The following is a 20,500-nucleotide window of genomic DNA, read 5'->3' on the forward strand; positions in this document are numbered from 1 at the left end:
ATAGATTCCGGTGGAGAATGTGTTAAATACCTATTTGAAGCGGTGCTTTTATCCTTTCAAACATTGATTTTAAAAAACTTTGACTTTCATGTGACCCCATTTACAGGAAAATTCATTTCTTGTACGGCCATTTGCAACATCTTTCCCCATATTCTCAGTTTTATGAACAAATTGACCTTTATTTCTTTCTATTCATCACTTTTTCTTTTAGCATTCTTTAACCTTGTTCAGGTCTAGGGGTGGAAAAAGCATCCAGACTCCCAGGAGAGAGACCGGGCAGAGAGACCTCTCCTGTCCAGTGACGGGAGACGGAGGCTGGCGGTGGAAAATGACTCTCTCAAGCTATTGTTTGAGGTTTCCTGGTTTGGATTGTTTTCTTTACAAATCAGCCTATCTTACAAAGACTTGGAAGGAGAAGCACACGCTGACAAATGATAACAGCGAGACAATGGCTTCACAAAGAGGACTAATCATATCCCTTCTTGTAGATAGTAAAATTTTACGCATTTCCTAATCTGTAAAATTCTGATCAGCACTTTTGTTTTCTGCTCGCTCAGTGTAATGAACACCCAGAAGCTAGGAACGATTGAGACTCCAGGCCCTGCAGTGGTGTTCCTTTGACATGTGGCTTTGTACCAGCACAAAAGTGAAATCCTGATCAAAGATATTGACAGACTCTTGATTGCCCTTAAGATTCAGAGTGTCACCAGGGAGAGAGAGCCAGAATTGCTTCTTGGCACGGAGGGAAAGAAACGGAGGTAAAGAACTGAATGAGTTTTTACTGGCCTGTCGACCCTTCATGAACACATGCATTAATATGAGCAATTACTCCAATCATGATCCCGATCCGTTTGACAAATATGGCAATGAAGGCAAAGAAGAGATATAAAAATCTTTATTTGTCTGCTAATTGCTCGGAATGGTTGATTCCCATATTCTAAATTGAAAGCACTGGATGAATATATTACAAAATAATAGATTTATATTACCGAATAATTACATTTCTGTTAATTCCCAATCAGCTGTCGACCACAGACATGAAGGAGATTCAGAGGAAGCAGGAAAACAGTCGGCAAATACCATGAATCCATCCAATCTTCATCTTTTAAAGTTAAGTCATGTGTGATGAGTATCGCTCACAACTAGGGCTGTCAGTAATAACTATTTTTATGTGATTAAGGTCTGAAATTAATGCACTGGTTTTTTTAGCGATTAATCTTGAGCTATTTTGTACCTTTAGGCGCACCATGGATAAGCCTTCAATGTCTTCTTGTACTCAATGATTTAAAAGAACAACATTGCTGCATCTTTTGAATGTCTCATTTCACTTTAATAAACTCTCAGACAGCTCAGCTGACGAGTACAAATATCCACCTTGTGACATGAAACATTTCCCTGTTTTAATCGTCCCTTTCAGCTGTTTTCATAAATTTTTGATTCCTAAAGAGCGTCTTTTTGCGTGGTTAAAATAATGTTGTAACCTTCAATCTACATGGGGGTCCTTGCTTTTAAAATTCAAATTTTTTCAAAATAAAAGTGTAGTTGAATTCAAAAAGCAAGTAAAGTACTCTCAGCTTACAGCTCAGACAGTGCAAACAAAAATTCATCAGATATAAATCTTTGAAGTCAAGCCATCAATATTCTATTTCTTTTTTTTAATTACCTCCTTTTTCCCCTCCCTTGCATATTCATTTCAAAATTACTGTGAATTACAAGTTCATGGGGCTTACATGTGTCAGTTTATTTAGCCTGAGAAAGCTCAGATCAGAGTCCTTGGCAGACTTAAACACTGTCATTGAAACATAAACAAATTAAATTATGTTCTTATATATATACATATATATATACACACTCCTTAAGGTAGGGTGTCCTGAGAATGTAACATTTCAGCAGTTTCCTGATATCGTAAATATAAAGTGACATAAATAAGCAGTTTTATGTCAGCTCAGTTAAAACTTAAATCCATCATAACTTTATCAGGAATTCTGCTGCAAGCTTTTAAATTAAACGATGTGACAAGCAGTGCTCTCTTTTCATAAAACATGTACTCTTTATCAGACTTTGTAAGGCCGCCGTCGGCCTGCCCGCCCAGCTGGCAGCTGGTCAGCGTGTTGATCTGAACAGGAACGTACAGTCTATTGACCCCAATTCTGCGGGTCTGTGCTTCCTAATTTTACGGCCAGGTTTCTCTCGGCTCTGACTGTAATGGATGGGACGGCCGCGAGGGAGCGGGGACACCTGGCCGCCGAGCCTCAGTCAGCACCGCTGTCCTGACAGGCCTGATGAATGCAGGCTGATGAGTGCACACTACCAGCAGCCGGGAGACTCGCACTGTGGCGCTGAAGCAGAACACTACGGTAATGTACTGTAGGTGTAGGCTTTTAAATGACTGTAAATCATATTAGTAGTTCCCGCAATTAACCTGCAAAGGGAAGCGTATTTACAATAAATCTCTGCATAAAGTCTGTTGTGCTTGTTTAATCAGCAGCTTTAATATGACCAGCTGAGCGCACTCTGAGTTATTAATTTAAGAGAACGAGATTACAATGTGTAGCAGCAGTCACATTTTATGTCCTTAACTTATTTACTTGCTACAGGCATTGTGGAAAAACAAAATGAAATAACAAGATTTAATTGCTTCTGTTCTCAACTGCAAAACACAAAAGATACTGCTTCAACACATGAATGATATTTCACAATGATTAAAGGCAATTAAATGATAGAAATACATTACAATAAAGCCACATTAGTGCAAAAAATCCCCAATTTTCAATTCTCTGTTTTCATTTTCTGCATACTTATCCAGACCTGACAACTGCAAAAATAAACTCCCATGCACTTTTAAAAAAAAATCTATTAACAGAAATCGAGTTGGCACAGCAGCCAGGCAGAAATTCTGCATAGGTGTAACACTGCAGTCGTCGTTAAGTCACTCGCAACATCAGAAAAAGGAAAACCCAGAGATAAATCAGCCCACATCTTGGGAATACCTCTACACCGCTTCACGCTCTCTGCGCTGACCTACTTAGCATGTTTGGCTTCATCAAAAAAAAAAAAGTGTTGCAGGATATTCCACAGCTTGAGAAAACATTTAGCACTCCATCTTCTGATGACCTGATGTCCCTTTGAACTGCATGTGAGGTCTCGGCTTATGTAAAAGAGCCTTATTACTGACGGGGCCAGCTCATCAGTTACTCACCTGTACGCCGCCAACATAACGTCTAATTTTGACTAATTCTCTCCACCTGCAGTTTTTGTTTTGTTTTCTGCAGCAGTGAAATCAGCCAAGCTGCTGTTTGGGCGTCGTGAGTTTTGAAGTTTCTGTCATACACCAAAAAAACAGAATGACTTCAAACCCAGGTCTTCCTCTTTTCAGAGGAACTTGGGATTAACGTAACAAACAAGAAAACCAGCAGCAGGAAGCATTACATAATGTCCACATAACTGATGTCGACTAAACAAGGAAGTGATGCTTCTCTTTTTAAATGGAGTCGGAAAGGAATGTGGCATAGGGTGTGGTGGATTTCGAATGTTGTTTGATTGCTGTGAGTGTGTTTACAAAAAGGTTATATCTTTGCATTCAAGGCCATCATTAGTATGTAAAGTATAAAGTATGGGAAATGAAGACAGACGCATTACAACCCCCAAATACCACAGAAGTGCCAGATTATGTAAAGCCTGACAAAGATGTGTTGGTATCAGTATATAATTTTTTTAGTCAAGCACAAACTGGCAACTTAAAAGCATACCCAACTGGCGGCCCAACTCCGGTCCACAGATGACATCAGACTGGCCCGCAGATCAGTTAAAAACTAATAATAATGATAAGCAGGGGCGGAAATTGTTGCCATAGTAAAGTGTTTAAAACAGCAGGTCGCTCCAGTTTATTAGAACATCTTTGGTCCTGTGCTCGCAGCCTATCACAAGCTTGTGTTGTTAAAGGAACAAAAAAACAGCTTTGTGCACTGTACTGCTGTGGTGGGCTTGCTTGTCTGGCCCCTGGGTCCTTAGCTTTCTAAAAAATGTGGCCCCCTTGAACAACATATTTGAATAGCCTTGGCTCAAAAATGTAACCACACGCCCTGTGATTGGCCCACTGGGAAGCAACGTATTTCCTGCATTTACAACTTCAATGTTTGCCTCAAATGATAAAGCAGCCGTATTTTCCATCTTAACGACTCCTCTCTTTGATTCTTTGCAGTAATTGCAGTGTAACCATCTGCTGTATGTTTGGATCATGTAAACATCTCACTATGCAGATGATGTCGTTAAATAGACCTACAACAACGTATTAGTACAGAGAGCGGCAAACGGAATAAGACCCTCTGAAAGTATATTCCAAGTTACTCTGATTTATGTGAGATGTGTTTTCAAGAGTCCTAAGACTCTTTACTTGAAGGGCAAAGCACACTCCATTTCTAACTAATTAGAAATTAATAAACCTTGAATAAATGAAACTATAACTCCATCTGACTCCATCTCTCCTCTCCATTTCAAAGCCGCACCACACTGCTGCATATAAATGGAGATTTTCCGCTAATATGGGGTTTGACCGGTCCTCTCCGTGCAAAAAAAAAAAACAGAGCAATGTCTGGTTGAAATCACAATAAATAAAATCCAGAATGATCCGACCGAACACGGCAGGGATCGGTTGGATTTGAATTCCCTATTATTGTATTTGAAAGTCTTTTTGAATCCACAGCAGAGGGAGTGTGTTATTTTTGCAGCTTTCAAGCTTTTTTTCTTCTGTGAAGTTAATTTATTTGATTATTCATTTGCTTCTATCCTTGTCCCCCATCTTGCTTCCAGCTTGAGCTAATTAATTTCTCCGCACTCTGCAGCTATTTCGATTATTCACTCCATGTGTCCAATGTATATGCTCTCACCCCCTCACTGTTGATCCTAACACTGATACGAACATGAATAAATGATGCGGACGTGCATGTATGTTTGTATTTATGAACGTGTGGGCGACACAGACTTGAGTAATATTATGACTTATCGATGCAGCCTTCATTGACTGCCCTGAAGGCTGTTTCTCAGAGTGTGAATGGGTGTGTGTGTGTGTTTAGCCTCCTACCTCGTTGCCGTACATCATGAGGTGGTGGGTGGTGATCAGGGCTTTGAAGACCACCACCCAGCTGGAGTTGGCCGTGCGCTCGAACAGCGTATCGGCCAGCTGGGGAATGTTCACGTTCATCTCGTTGGTGCAGTGAATCAGATCTGAGGGGGGGAGGGGGGGGAGAAAAGACAGGAAAAGTTACACAAAAGCAGAACAGAACGAGCAGCGAGGGAGAAAAGGTTTGATGACCCTGATCGACAACATGGACCGATTGCTTTCCTCACACAGTCGGAGAAATGCAGACGCACAGACACACCAAGGACAGACAAACACACACTTCAGCTGAATTGAAATAAAATGTGAAGGACAGATTCTAAACTGCAGGAACATTTTTTTTTTTATAACCTCCTCCTCATCTCGGCTCCTGTATCTCGCTCCGTTCAGTTTTTCATCCAGCACAAGTTCAGGTGTCATTCACTCACTGAACCTGCAGGAAAATTGGACCTTGAGGCGTTAAACAGAAGCCTGAGAAAGTAAAGATAAGGAGGGCTTACCATGAAACTATTATGTTGTGATGTACACAGGTAAAGAAGTGAAAGTCTTCAACTCTGTCTCCTGTAACAGGATGTACCGTTTGTCCTCAGGTGGTCGAATAGTGCGGGGCTTTGTCCGTCAAGATTTGCATCAAGGTTAAGGCCTCAGCCAGACTTCTTTTCAAATCAAATCTCAAATGACCAGACAAGAAAACAAAATGTTCATTAATAAATTGCAATAATACTTTAGCAGGAGACTGCTCTTCATTGTGCTTTTTTGAAGATTCCTCAAACATCATTGCTAAGGACTACATCTTCGATTTTGATGATTGAAGTCAAGCTGTTCAGATTCGAGAACTTTTCAAGCACAAGAACTGGTGGGAAAAAAAAAAGAGGAAATAATTGTGCTTATAAATTATTGCATGATCGGTTCGTAAATGAACCATCTGGTAGGTACCTGACGACACAACGTGCATGCCTAGCACACACATTAGCATCAATTAATATTAATCAAATCTCCACCCCCAATTCTGATTTTTTTTCAAACTCTCCTTCATCAGAACTTTCTGAAAAACTGCAAGTCTGTCCTGGATGATCTGCTGAAAGATCAAATTCACAGAACTAAACATGAGTTAAATATTACTGACAGCAGGTAGCGCCAGACAATTTTTTTTCTGTCTTTCATCTCGTACAAGTCTAATTTATTTGAAATGTTCCTGATACGATGTGAGAAGATCCAAACGGCGCAGCCTCTCTGTTCTCACCACTTTGGTCGAGATTGATCTGAACTGATTCAGGTCCCCGAGCTGAGTAGAAAGATTCAGCGTCCTCACTCACAACAGGTAGCGTGCGCACAAACACACATGCACACACACGCGCACACAGAGTCCTCTCAAGCACAAACACACACAGAGAGTCCTCTAAAGCACAAACACACACAGAGAGTCCTCTAAAGCACAAACACACACAGAGAGTCCCCTCAAGCACAAACATCAATACAGACACACACAGAGAAACATCGAGCATTCAAACCAGATTTTTTTTTTTCCTGTTACTTCTCTCTCCTCCTTTCGCCCTCACTTCCACCCTTCATCCACCTCCCTCTCCCCATCCTTTGTTCCTCACCACAGGACATTATGGGCTGTCGGCTCTCACCTGGTTACTACGGAAACAGCTTCTCATTAGACTTACAGGAGAACTGTAGCAGGGAGAGTCCCGTGGGGAGACTTCATCATCATAATCAGGCGTGTTGTGCATATACAAGCACACACACAAACACACATTCAATAAAGCCTGTGCTCACTCTTTACTTCACATGTAACATATTATCTCACACACACACACAACTCAACATGGCACCTCTCCCCTTTATTGCTCTAACAACACACTCACAAACATACGAGGCTGTAGAGTCGATACAAACGAGTGTAGAGTAATGTAATACACGACGTGCATTACAGCACAAAACATCCATTTAGGTGCTGTGTGAAACGACAGCCGAGCACGGCCACGTTCAGCTGCTAACCGAGTGCTTCTGGATTGCAGTTTTCAGCACGCTGAGTGGCAGGAAGATAAATCACAGCGTTTCATGCCTGTTGGGAAATGTTCCAGCTATATATGAATGCATCAGCATGTTGACTGAGCCTGTTCAAAAGCAGAGTGTGAGCCTCACTTTGGATTTCTGTTGGCCCCACCTCATCTTTCCGTCTCCTTGCAACTTGTTTTTTTTTTTTTTCAATCCTTACTTCTTATAAGACTCTGTAAGAGTGTATTTTTTAATGTTAGGAATTTTCAAACTGTTTAATCAAAATATGTGTACAAGTTATGCGGATGAAGTGGAAATCAGGAGAGGTTGCAAGCTGAATTGCTGCAAACGTTAACTTGTTTGCAGTGTAGGTTTCAGGCCATATAGCATTCATATCATGCACACATACACTGGTAGTTTTATAGCAACAGTTTTTATTCAACACATTTTACTGCATTGGTATTGGAGGAGTTCTTTGTATTGGCAAACATATTTGTATCGCTGGACAAAATGGCACCGAGACGTATACTCAACTGGCGACTGGTGGCTTTGTTATTGAATAAATTGCTTCTATTGTGTTTCCAATCAATCCACATATTCTCTTTTTTTATTTCAGACGCTACCCTTTCTTTCTGTGTATCTCTCTATCTACCCTCTGTCTGCTCATCTCTGCTTCTTTTCCACAGAGCTCATGTTTTTTCATAAGGTCTGGAGTGGTGTGAGAGAGAAAGAGAGAGAGAGAGAGAGAGATAGAAGTGAAGGACTGATTAGGTCTGTGGGGACGCTTGTGTGTGTGTGTCTGTGTGTGTGTGTGTGTGAGGGTGATAATGTAAAGAGGGTACATGCTCTGACTTAATCAGGCAGAGTGGAAAGCATTAGATGCCACTGATCCCAGACCAAGGAGAGAGAAAAAGGGGAAGGCGAGGCAAGTGAGGCAAACATATGGCACAGATAAAAAAGAAAAGGAGGGTAAAGAGAGGGAGACGGAGAGCGAACAGAGAGGTAAAGAGGGTGAAAGAGAGAAAAAAAAGAGGGCGGAGATGAGTCAAACAGAGCGGGAGCAAACCCAGATAAAAATAGAGAGAGAGTGAGAGGGGAAGGAGAAAGACATAGCCGAAAAATAATGTGACATGAGAGACATGAGAGGCTCTTCATACAGACAATTTGCAGGAATCCACACACGGCTCGACAAGCCTCCTCGCCTTGTTTTATCCCTCCTCTCGTTTATGGCGTGGTCTGCTGCAGAGACAGGTCTTAGGGATGTTTTTTCCCCCCCTTTTCTTAAGGCAAACCCTGAGCAATTATTCTGACTAGATATGGCCAAAAGAACGCATAAATTGAGTCTGATCTGCAGCTGCAGGGCTCTGACTGACACGTTGGATGTCCTGCGGGTAATTATCTGCAAAACAGAGAATCCGACTCGGCTAATTGACCTAGACACATAACATGATAGCTAAAGAACAGATTGTAGAGGAAATATACCTCAATGTCAAAGTCACTACAAATATGGTTCCTCAAAGCTCAGTGTAAAAGGTCTTGACTGTAAAGTATGGATGTTCTTGTATGTTCTGCTAAAGGTTGAACACAGTGATAGTTTCATTAAGACAGGGATATGACAATTCCCTAATACATAGCTTTTGTACCCAGAGATCATACAGAGGTCCATAGTTATCCAGCATGGACAAATAGTTCATGTAGTCCAGCTCCAAGAACCTAGTAATCACAATCAAGTGTTTTTTATAATAATTAAAGCACAAAGAAATGTTTGGTTTTTAGACTGCGGGGTCTCTTAGCAAAAATAATAGCAAAAGCATAGTAAAGAAGGAAGGAATCATGGGAGATGTAGTCTTCAAATTTCACTAGTCGCATTAGCAATGTTTAGGACAATTTATATCTGAATCGTTAACGTTGAAATTGACGTGTCCTCTTGGGATTGTTTGATATCTAAAGCTTAAATACTGACGATAATTCTGATTTTTCACAAGCCAGTTTGTCTATTCTTACAATATTGCCAACAGAGTGTGTTGTGAGTGGACCTTAAAAAAAAACTCATCAGTCTTTTGAGAAACACATGTATCAGCTGTCTTGTCGAGATTAAGACGAGAAGTTTGACACCACACTCAAGTCTCCTCGGTAAACATTGAACTACGTCTGGAAGCTAGTTAGCTTAGCATTAACAAAGAAAAAACATAGCATGGTTCTGTCCAAAGACAATATGTGCAATGAAAGCTTGTTCTCTAATTTCCTTTATCTGTCCACAAATATATTGGATGTTTAAGAGATCTTTCTCCTCCCCTGCTAGACTCATGTGGAGGTTGCTACATGTGTGCAGCATAAAATTTCCCCAAGGGGACAAGAAAGTATCATATTTAGTTGTATAGTATCTTCCATCCTATCATATCGTATCCTGTCATAAGTTATCGTATCGCAGTCAACATGTATTGGTAGTTGTGCAGACAATTGCTGGTTCCAAGTTTTAATGTTTTAATTTATTGTAGCCAAATAAGCTAGATGTTTTTTAAGTAGCTATTTTGTTTCAGAGGACAGTATTCAGTGCAAAAGGTCAGTGTTTCTCTTGCATTAGAAAGGTAAACTCTACATGTAAACTGTGCGTTTGTGGTGTTGAATATTATTTGCCAGCTAATCCTTGTGTATTTTCACCCTTTCTGACATTGTCATATTTGCATGTTTATACAAGTATAACTGAATGTTCTACTTGTTATTCTGTTTGCAGACTGGCTTGCCTTGAAAAGCCTCTTGAAGGACGAGTAAAGTATTCTGAATTGAAATGTGTCTTCACTGTCTGTATTAATTTGTGTCTCCATTTCTCTACCAGACTTCTGCAGGCCTTCTCTCCTCTCTCAGTTTTTCTGATTTCCTCGTCTGTAAGTCTTCTGAATGCGGAGTAGATGTGATCTCATTCTGAACAGGGAAGTTCTCTGTTCCTCTCTGATCTGAGGTCCATTGTTATCGCTCATCTGTAGACCTCTTTGGCCTTTGATTGGACCACAATAGACCAGAGGGATCCTGGTACCGAGGCACATATGTGAGAGAAGAGGGAACCAGAAACGGTATCTGATAACGTTTCTCTTGAAATAAACCAAGAGAAAGTTTCTGATATTCTTGGCTGTGGTTAATATTTTGGTGAGTTTATTTTATCAGTCGTGCCAGTGAGCATCTAAACTTTGTTTGTGCGTTTGTGGGAGAAAGCAGGTGGTCAGATGAAGCACAGGAAGAAGGGCAGAAGGAGGAGACAGAGATCACATCTGGCCCAGCTGGCTACCGTCTATCTGTGCTTTCCCCTCGTCTCTTCATCCACCTTTAAGTCCCCTGTATGCGCCCGCTTCAAGGCAACACACTACACAAACTCCTGTTTATCTATCCACTAACATCCCTCTCTCCATCCCCCAATCCACACTGTTTCTTTGACTCTATATAAATTTAATTACTTCCAGTTTTGTGTTTACCCAGTTTCATGTTTTGCTAATAAGTTAATTCACCGATCTATGTTTCTTTACCCATTTTCTCGTCTGATTAACACTTTAACTCAAACCCTTTCCCTCGTTTTGTCCAAAGTCTACTTTAGTTATTCCATTTTAGCCACAAGGGATTCAATGCTATGCTATAACATGGCAGAAAAGGTGCTAAAAATGGCTCAAGAATCCGGTCCAAGGGGGTTGATTTTAGAGCATGTTAAAGATTTAAATAGTAACAGAAGGGCTCTTGCAGTGTAATTGACAAGTAATATTCTAGTGTTTTTTGTCTTGTCGTTTCTGGGGATAACAATTGTTGTTTCAATAATCACTATATTTTAGCTCCATTTTTGGTCTTCACCAACTTTTAAAGGACATTTCTGGCTTTTCAGCTACTGTATTGACTATGTTTACCTTTCGCTTCCACTGTGTGACTGCCCTTCAATGTTGGACAGGTAGTTTACAGTAGGTATTTCAAACAGCCAAACACAACGATAGTAGCTGTGAGAAGTAACCAAAACAATGAGCTAAAATGCCCTATTTCCACCAAGCGGTCTGGTTCAGTTCAGTTCGGTACAGTACCCATTTATTGGCATTTCCACCGTCAAACGTTGGGAATGGTACCAAAATAAGAGATCCGTACCATCCAACTTTTTTGGTACCCTTCTGTTGGAGTGCCAAGGGTACCAATCCAACCCTAAACGGTCCCTTTTGTTTACTGTGCCCCTGTTCTTCTTGAACGTTATTAATAGCAGGCTACACTGTGTTGGGCTGCTATGAGGTCACACTGACGCACTTAACTATATCTGGCTTACACTCTGCATACCAAATAAAGGTACGTTTGGCTGTGGAAACGCAAGCAAGTTCAGGGTTTACCATACCAAACTGTACTGAACCAAACCGGACCGCTTGGTGGTAACAGGGCGTAAGAGTCTTGCAGAGTTTTGGAAAGCGTCAGATGATGATTCTCTATAAGTCTAGCACTTTGAATAAGTGACACACTGATGGAAATAAAGGTCTGACAAAGCCTGCTCAAAAATGTGTTCTTCTCCGTCTCCAAAAAACTGTTTTAGTCTGGTGTTAACAGCTTTACAGCTGGTATAGGTCGGTGTAAACCCCTTAGTGCACGTAAGACGACTTCACATCTAGTTGAGTCAATCAGCCCCCTGCAGGGAGGCGGATTAACCCTAAAGAAAAGTCCTGCAATCAGCTTCTCAATCCTATCTTGACATGTTTTAATACCTAAATCAGGTATCAGAGCCTATCTGTCAGCTCCACAGTGTTCAAGCTCTCCTCGGTTCAGTCCCCTCAGAGACCACCAAAGGAAGGTCAAGCTCACATAGTTTGAATTCCTAAAGAGAAGTCTCAGTAGATAATCTATCTGGAATAATCTCAAAGGCTTTACGCCCTTATGTTGAGAAAGACAAAGACTGAATGTGTTCAGTGTTGTGTGTTACAAGACTCTGAATCCTTTCAAAATGTGAACTTAATGCAGAAACTTTAATACATGGATTATTCTAATAGATATTCAATACATTATAGGTTTTACTATACAAATATAAAGTTTGTGGTATAAAATAAACAAGGCTACAGGATGTTTCTGGGGAGATTTGTTTAAGGTAGAATGAGTGATGGTCACGTGACAGGAGCCAGTTTTCAATATGTTTTTTTTAAATATTAATCAATAGTCAACAGCTGTCTAAAATACTTGATTCTGATTGGCCAATTGCACATAGAAACAGTCTTCTTTTCCTTACTTTACATTACCCATGTGGTTGGCCTTATGGATACCAAAAGCCCAGGTGTCAGTATCAGCATCGGTCCCAATATCAGGACTGAAACAGTCGGCTTCAGACTTCACCCGATTGCTTAATTTAGCAAATTACTACATTTTCAAGAGCTCTTAAACACCTCATACATCCTGACGTTTGAAAGATTCCTGCATTATCAGAAAACTTCAACAGAACTAAAACCAAGAACTACTTCCCAGGTTCCTGGATTACTCGGCTACGCTACCTATGACATCACAGGTCAGCGTCACAATCGAGCAACACCCGTCACTTTAGACGTTCACAGATGCGCTCCTTTTCCTGCTGTGTTTCACATCGGCTTACTCTGACTTCCCGTGGAAAATGAACGAGGGGTCGAGCAGGAAAGATTCGGTTAAAGTCAGAGTAAAAAAATATTCGTCTGGTTGCGCTCAAACGTGCAGCTCACCTCGGAAATTTTCAGGGAGTCCAGTCTGCGAGGACTATGTCTGTAACTGCTCAACAGTTCCAACCGCTCCTCAAGGATTTGAGATTATCGCGGTGTAATAAATAGTTTTTTTGGGGGGGAGGGGATATTGCGCTACAGAGTTGACCGACCTTCATGAAAACTCTGCCCTTGTACAGAGTAACAGGGGGACGTACGCTAACAGAGTCGGCGCAGATGAAAAAGCTAAACTCAGACGGCTTCAGGAGCCGAAAAGTCTCCAATCTGTTGGAGATTAACACTCGGCAGTATCAGCACCTCGTCTGGCATGTAGTCCTAATCTCCGTCTCTCTTCTGTCTGTCTGTCTCCGTGTTAGGGACCGCAGACGAGGTTTGCCTGAAAAGAGGATTCCCCAATCCAGCCCTCCCTCCTCCTTTCTTCTCTTCCAAAATCCTCCTGATACAAGACGACGAGAGAGGTGTGAAGAATTGTAAGCCTCCTAAATTAAAAAAAAAGAATCTTTTTCTTTCTTTTCTGCTTTCATAATCACACTAAGCTGACTTTTCTTTTTAACATTGTTAACACCCTAAAAAGTGAATATGAGGCAGCATGTCTTGTTTTTCTTGTGTTGACAGAGCCAACGAGGCTTTAAGTACGCTTCTCTTACTCTCTTGTCACATCATTTTCTCGCTGTGATCGCTCACTTTACAGCCAAAATGTCCAATGACACAAAAGAGGTTTACAGTTGATCTGTATTTATGTTGATGCTGCCGGGCGACTTCAGAGAGACATAACAGTGATTTGATGGGCCGTCTCGGTGCAGCAGCACAGCAGTTACTTCTCAACAGGTAGCATTTACGAGCCACAAACAAATCCTCTTTTTTTTTCTTCTCCTGCTTTAGTCTGATGACACATCTTTTCGTAAAATGTTTTTCAGAGCATTAAAAAAAAAAAAAGGATTTGATTGACCAGGAAATTCAGCGTTTCATGAGCCACAGGTAGCTGTTCTCAAATGATTCCTTTATTCAGTTTTTCTGTCGTTGGCTGACAACAGAAACACAAAAACAAGACGATCACTTTGTGGATTCAGCTTTCGCACAAACATTCAATTATAGAAGCTGAATGACAACCCAGAGTTTGTCCGTCTGGAATAGAAGACGACGAGATAATGCCGTTTCTTTAATCATTATTAATGTGAAGAAATGTTGGTTATTGGTTTGTTTGCTGCACATGAAACATACAGTTTTAAAACTAAAATGCGACCCGCCCAGGTATCGTCTATGTGTGGGAAACACTGCACAGTGCATGTTAACGTGATGATTGTGACTTCCAACCTCATATTTGAAGGAGAAAGGATTCTTGACTTAAAGCACGCTACTCTTACTGTGGCTCAATGGATTTTTTTTTGTTCGAATTGCAAATAAGACATCCATCTACCGTCCTTCTACTGCAGTTTGAACTACAAAGGAGGCTGTCACCCATCTCTCACAGGGTGTTTGAACATACGACAGTGGGAACAAAAGGTAAGACCCCTAGAGTTTGTGAAAGCCTCAAAATATCATCTGATTTTTTTTAAGATTCTGAACTTGGAGCTCAGAAAGTGATGGTTTGGTTACAGCCTTGTGTGAACTTTCCCCAAAAACAGAATGATCCCGAGCAGCGAGGAAGATCGATTTTTAAATTGAAAAAGAAGAGGGGGCGCTGGTATCAAATCAAGAAAGAAGAAGGGATGAGATGATGTGGAAGAGAGTCAGGGAGGAGAGAGAGAATTAAGGAGAGGCAGAGACACTAAGACAAAGTGTCACCAGAAGTTTGTCTATTAATAGAGCAGCTCTGGTTCCACAGCTTTAATTCTCCCCTTGAGCTCTTAAATAAGAGCAACTTCTCCTCTTTTAGGAATCTCTGTTTCTCTTAGTCACACACAGAAAGAGGGATCGACGGAGTAAGGGACACGCAGACTCCGACTGGGATGTGTTCATGGAGGGGGGGGGGATTCGGCAAATCTTGTCAAGTGAATAGGATTGAAGTCTCTGAGTGTGTGTCTCAGCACAAACGCCTGGAGAGAGAGAGAGAAGGGGGGGGCGTCTACAGGTTTGTGTCAGAAGCAGAGTGACACCGACAGAGAGAGGCAGGCAGACGTACACTCGCACAGGTAGGAGATGAACAACAAGCGGTTGAACTCAGCCAAAGGCTCCGCAGAGATCACACGGCTAAAAATAACCAGACGTCAGAAACAGGACGGGAACAGAGGCACTGAATGTTCCCAAACACACGCACGGAAACACAAAGACTACTTAAAACCATCTACTAACATTAAGTTATCCAATAACTGTATTTCACAGCACATCATGTAAAGAGAGGGAGGAGACGAGGGGTTTCCTTCAGAGGGAACTTCACTCTGAATAATCTGGAGGTTTCCCTCGGATAAATAAATCCAAAGCATGTTAATATATAACATGTTTCAGTCCTCCAAGTACACGAGCGTCTTTGCTAATTAACAGGTATTTACATACAGAAAATGTGCAAAGAGCTAGCTTGCGGCTTAATCTAAAATTAGAATTAAAGTTCGGACTATTCCTGTTTATGAGCATTTTAAACATCCATCCGTCAGGTTTTATTGTTTCAAATGATGGAAAAGGTTTGCGGTGTTGCCTGTTTTAGATTCAGATGTCTTCAGGTAATTACAGGTTTAAATCTATCAAACCTTTGTTATATTTATATAGAGAAAAATATATATATTTATATTGGGATATTTATCATTATGGTTTTATCACCCGGGCCTACAAAGTAGCAAATGAATCCTTTCAGCAGACACAGAGTACTCTTTTTGGATTGGATGAATAATCTTTTTGAGCTTCATTTGGAGAAAAAAAGAATAGTTTAGAGCAGTGAAAGTGATCCTAGGGAGTGAAGTTGTGGATCAGAAACACTAACTATGTGGATAAAAAAGCGTTCATGTCCCATTAGAGCCTCTGCAATCTGCTGTTTTATGACTTTTATGCTTTTTCACAACAAGCTTCCCATTTACCTTTAAACACAGCCATTCGATCCACTCTACAGGTGTGAAACTAATGCATTCTTTTTTTCAAAACATGAATATTTGCAAGCCTTTTTGTCCCTTTGGGCGCACCGTAGATAAGCCTCCTCAGTGTCTCCCTGTAGTCACAATGATGGAAAAAAACGACACTGCTGCAGTTCCCTTTTTCCATGGATAAGTTAATGTCGTAACCTTCGATCTACAAGAAGGTCCTTCCTTTTGATTTACTTACTTTTATTTCAAAATAAAAGCACAGTTGAAATCAAACAGCAAGTAAAGTACTCTCAGCTTAATACAGAACAAACATTCAAAATTAAAGCCTAACAATTTTTATTTTCAAATGCAAAATAATGGAATTTCAAACGTGATTAATTGCGATTAAAATATCGTAATCGTTTGACAGTCCTAGTTGATCCGTGACTTTCTACAGCTGCATGTGTGGTGCCACTTGCTCATCAATGTTGAGTTTGAAGGAACATTCATAATTCAGGTACGTATGATGCAGTGACCTCTGTAAATGTGCACATTCATCTCTTTTTGTGCACTTAAGAGCCGTCACTGGAGGATAGCTCTGTGGATTTCTTGATATCTGAAGGCAGACATCATTGAGATGTCAGCTGCTACGCACTTATGGAGTTCAACTTTAGTGTCAAAGACCCGTCACGGGAAAGCCCAGTCCAGTTTGGGTTCCGATTGAGGCGTGTTCATGCAAGAGTTACTCGATCTCCAACAGCATAACCTAGGTGTGTAAACCCGACTTTGAGAGATTTCAGACAGACTAACATGTTTATATGCATTTTTAAACGTCTAGTTTTAGTCGAAACAACACAAAAATATACTGAGAGAAACAAAATACCAGCAGTTAAGCTTCCTGTCTAGACCAAGACAAAGAAAAATGGTTGCCTTGCTGATAAAAAAAACACTTGCATAAGTTGGAAAATGTGTACAATTCTGCAAAAGGAAGTTAATTACAAAGGCGAGTTGTAGCAGTGACATATGGACTACAGTAACAAATGTTTTACAGATGAATTATGTAAGAGTCTTAATAAAAGCGGCTCACACTGCTTCTCTGTGTTTTATACCATGATCTGGCCATGCTTGATGCTGCTGAATGTGTTCCAATATGAGCAGTGTCGTGATATTTGTTCAATCAATCACTTCTTGAGAGCACCCTGGGGATTAAATATTCACCGACTATGTACCCTATAGCATGTTTGAGACTGAAGCACTAAGAAAAGCAGCAGAGGAACCACTGCAGTCTCTCCTCTTCCCACACACACAGTCTCTCACACACTGTGTGCTCGACGTGTGTTCCCCCGGGCTTCACTTAAAACAGACGTACCCAGACAGTCAGCAGTCAGCCTTTTTCCTGCCTGCTAGTCTAAACTGGGCCTATCTTTGCTCTGCAGCTGGGGAGGGGCTGTCCCGCTCTGTTTAGATAGCATCACACTCACCTACAATCACTTAAGACATAGGCGTCCCCCCTCTGTGGTGCTAAACAGCTACACCCTGCAGCGGGTCTATCAGGGCTGGAATCAATGTAACACAAACGGCAGGAAGTTAGCTGCACTGTTTGTATCCTTTAACCTGAATTCCTTCTCTAGTGGTATTCAGCTGTAAATCACTCAGTGTGCTGTGTGTACACTGTGTAATGATTTCAAAAAGGACTGAGTAATGGCGGGGGAGGGGGGGGCAAGAATCAACTGCAAATATTTTAATCTCTAAATTAGTGTTTGAGGTCTCTTTGTGAGTACGGAATAATGAACTAGAATTACACCAACATGTACATTTTCACCATTTTTGTTGACTTTTTAACAAACTTTTTTTTCTAATTTACCAAGAGTTGTTTGTCAAATGAAAGTTTAGTGAGTAACTATGCGATCTCCCCATGCTGGCAGTTCTGACTTTGGCTTTAAAATATCTTTCTTTTCAAATAGGATTTGGGGCTCCGGTTGGACTAGGACTTTCGCACAGCCCATGAAAAGAGACTTTAGTCCTTTAAAGAGGGCAGCCCGGGTCGACTCCGACCCTCGGCACATTTACAGCGTTTCATAACTCTTTCACTGGTTTCCCACTCTGATCAATGACCTATCCAATTTAAGGCATAAAAGCCAAAACATAGAAGAAAGCAACTTTAAAAAAGTACCAATAAATATGGTGTTTATATCAAATATCAAAACTTCTTAGAACCCATCTACAATAGCTTCCCATTGGATTTAGTGTCACATGTAAACCAAACCAAATGTTGTACCTTAGTTGGTGATGGTTATGTTGAATATCTATTAAGAAAATGACACAGTTCAGATAGATAGATAAACATTAACACTACCTTAAACCAACCGTACATGGCAGCTGTTAAGTTTGAAATGTACTCGGCTACATGTTTATCTTAGCTAGGATTTCTACAAGTTATTAGCATTTTCTTGGCAGGCTCCAAAAGACTCAACACTTTGACATAATGCATGAATGTTTAATAATTTGAGCAGAAATTCCAGAGGCGTTAAGAACAGTCGGGGATTAAAGTTACATAACAAGCCACATTTCCCCTGTCAGGTACCAGTGACTCAGTGTTTACAGTATGAAAATGTTCTGATAGACTCGAGAAGCATCAGGCTAAAAAGACCTTCCACAAGAGGCAGATAAGGAAAGAGTTGAATTTCCAACCCTAGTTAACACGGGCTCCCACGGGATGCTGATGTTATTTCAACACCTGTTTGGTAATCGCCTGTACGCTCCAGTGTTGTTCTTGTGTCACATAATGGAGATGAGGAAGTTTAGCAAGAGTTCAACATCTTCTTTCATAGCCTGTGGTAATGACCGATAACATACTGACAAAGCACACACAAACACTCAAAAATATTGTGCTTTGAAAGGAAGGAAACCCGTGAACCAATGATATTTTTGAAATGTTTCATTTTAGGTACGTTTATATTAGACATTTTGAAAGAATGTGTTACTCTTTAAGGCCTATTCATGAAGTACCACATACTTCCACACCCATACATACCAGTCTAACACACAAACAGAGGTACACAATGAGCAAATCCGTCAAGGTGACCCACACGCTCCAGTCTGAAATAGAGCTGTAAAGTTTGAACGGGCCCCGGACAGAAACCACATAAACCTGAGCTCAATAACCAGCTGTACACAGTGTCTCTGTGTGTCCACAAAACTAACCCACAGACACAAAAACACTGGAGCCCAGACACCAAGCGTTTTGAGTGTTTGTGTAGCGGACCACATCAATTTGTCATGTATGTGTAACCTAGTTTTTAAGGTTAGGCTAAAAATGGCTCAAACACAACCTGGTGTTAAAAGGGACGTGTGGGCCTGCAGCTCAGCCAGCTGGTAAAAACGATGTGGCATGTTGTGTTGAACTAACAGAAGCTGAGCTGCTAACGGAGGGGGGGGAGAAGCCTAGAAACGACCTCAATAGCGAGAGAGTCTGCCAAGAGCTCAGACGTCTGTTAAGAATGGCATCTAGGTGGTATGAATGTGTTTGACCGAGGCGGAACAACAAACAAAGGAGGGTGGCAAGTTTACCTGACTGCAATTTTTAGACCCTGATATGGAATTCAAAAGAAATCCTACAAGTAAATGGTTGTACTTGATCGCCCACTCTCTCTCTTTCACTCTACTGGAGGCAGCTTTGGGTTGAAAGTATGACTGTACATTTGGTATTTCCTTCATTACTTTGGAACTTTTTGGTACTATGGAAGATAAAAATGACAGCTATTATATCGTTTAGAGCAGTGGTTCTAAACCGGTGGGTTGGGACCCAAAAGTGGGTCGTATATCTGTTTTAAGTGGGTGGCTAAATGTGTGCCTGGAAAAAATCCCATGCAGCGTTTTATTAACCTGTTAGCTTTGTTCCATTTTTAATCAAGTCTTGTATCGTCTGAGGTCCAAACTGAACAAGTTTTCAATAACTCAATCTGATTGGTTGAAAAGTCTCCGAAAATTGGCTCCATATTTTTATAAGGGAGTTGGTAGTGGGGCCTGAGGCTGGACCAGTTGAGAACATCTGGTTTAGAGCATGTGGTATCAAAAAAGGAAGTATCCAACTATCGAAAATTTAGACATCCTTGACCACGAGAACAAAAATTCAAGTACAATGCAACCAAAATGTTGTCAATGTTTTACAGCAGACAATTGACAACCCACTTATTTATTTTAACAATAATGTAGTGGTCCCTTTGAGATCAGAGACTCCTTTTACAAGGAGGCCGTGCCAAGAATGTTTGCTAAAAAGGTACAAAAAACCGTAAGTAAATACATTTATATGCAGACAGCCTGGACTCAATAGTGCTTTAAAAAATATGGTAAGTGGTAATACGTTTTGAGGTTTTATCCCTTTGACAATGCATCCAAGCAACAGCTCAAGAAGCCGGAAAAAGGTTCAAAAGTATGCCAAATGTTTCCTGGCAACAAAAAGTTTCAGTGTAATGACGCAACGTGGAGGCAACTCTACAAGAAACGGCTCCCCATTACAGACACAATATACACGCCGTTAGTATTCTTTGGTGTTCCCAACAGGGTAAAACTCTTTTCACACGATGCTGTCTTCAGAGGCGTCAAAGGACAGGACTGATGAAAATCTAAACTTCAAATATGAGAACCACGGTGATGACTAAAAAACTGTTTAATATGCAGAACACCTCCTGAAACAATTGCTT

At 40.9% G+C, this 20,500-nt stretch overlaps 1 protein-coding gene across 8 annotated transcripts in view; it reads right to left on the minus strand.

Moving 5' to 3' along the window:
- si:ch211-200p22.4 (phosphatidylinositol-binding clathrin assembly protein) overlaps nt 1-20,500 on the minus strand; it is a 90,562-nt gene that overhangs the window by 61,286 nt on the left and 8,776 nt on the right. For all 8 annotated transcript variants that reach the window (XM_065950977.1, XM_065950975.1, XM_020649363.3 and 5 more), the window contains exon 2: nt 5,081-5,223. In XM_065950977.1, coding sequence (XP_065807049.1) covers nt 5,081-5,223 — 143 coding nt within the window. The remainder of the gene's footprint in view (nt 1-5,080; nt 5,224-20,500) is intronic.

The sequence above is a fragment of the Labrus bergylta genome, chromosome 22, assembly GCF_963930695.1.
Source record: "Labrus bergylta chromosome 22, fLabBer1.1, whole genome shotgun sequence".
NCBI lineage: Eukaryota > Metazoa > Chordata > Actinopteri > Labriformes > Labridae > Labrus > Labrus bergylta.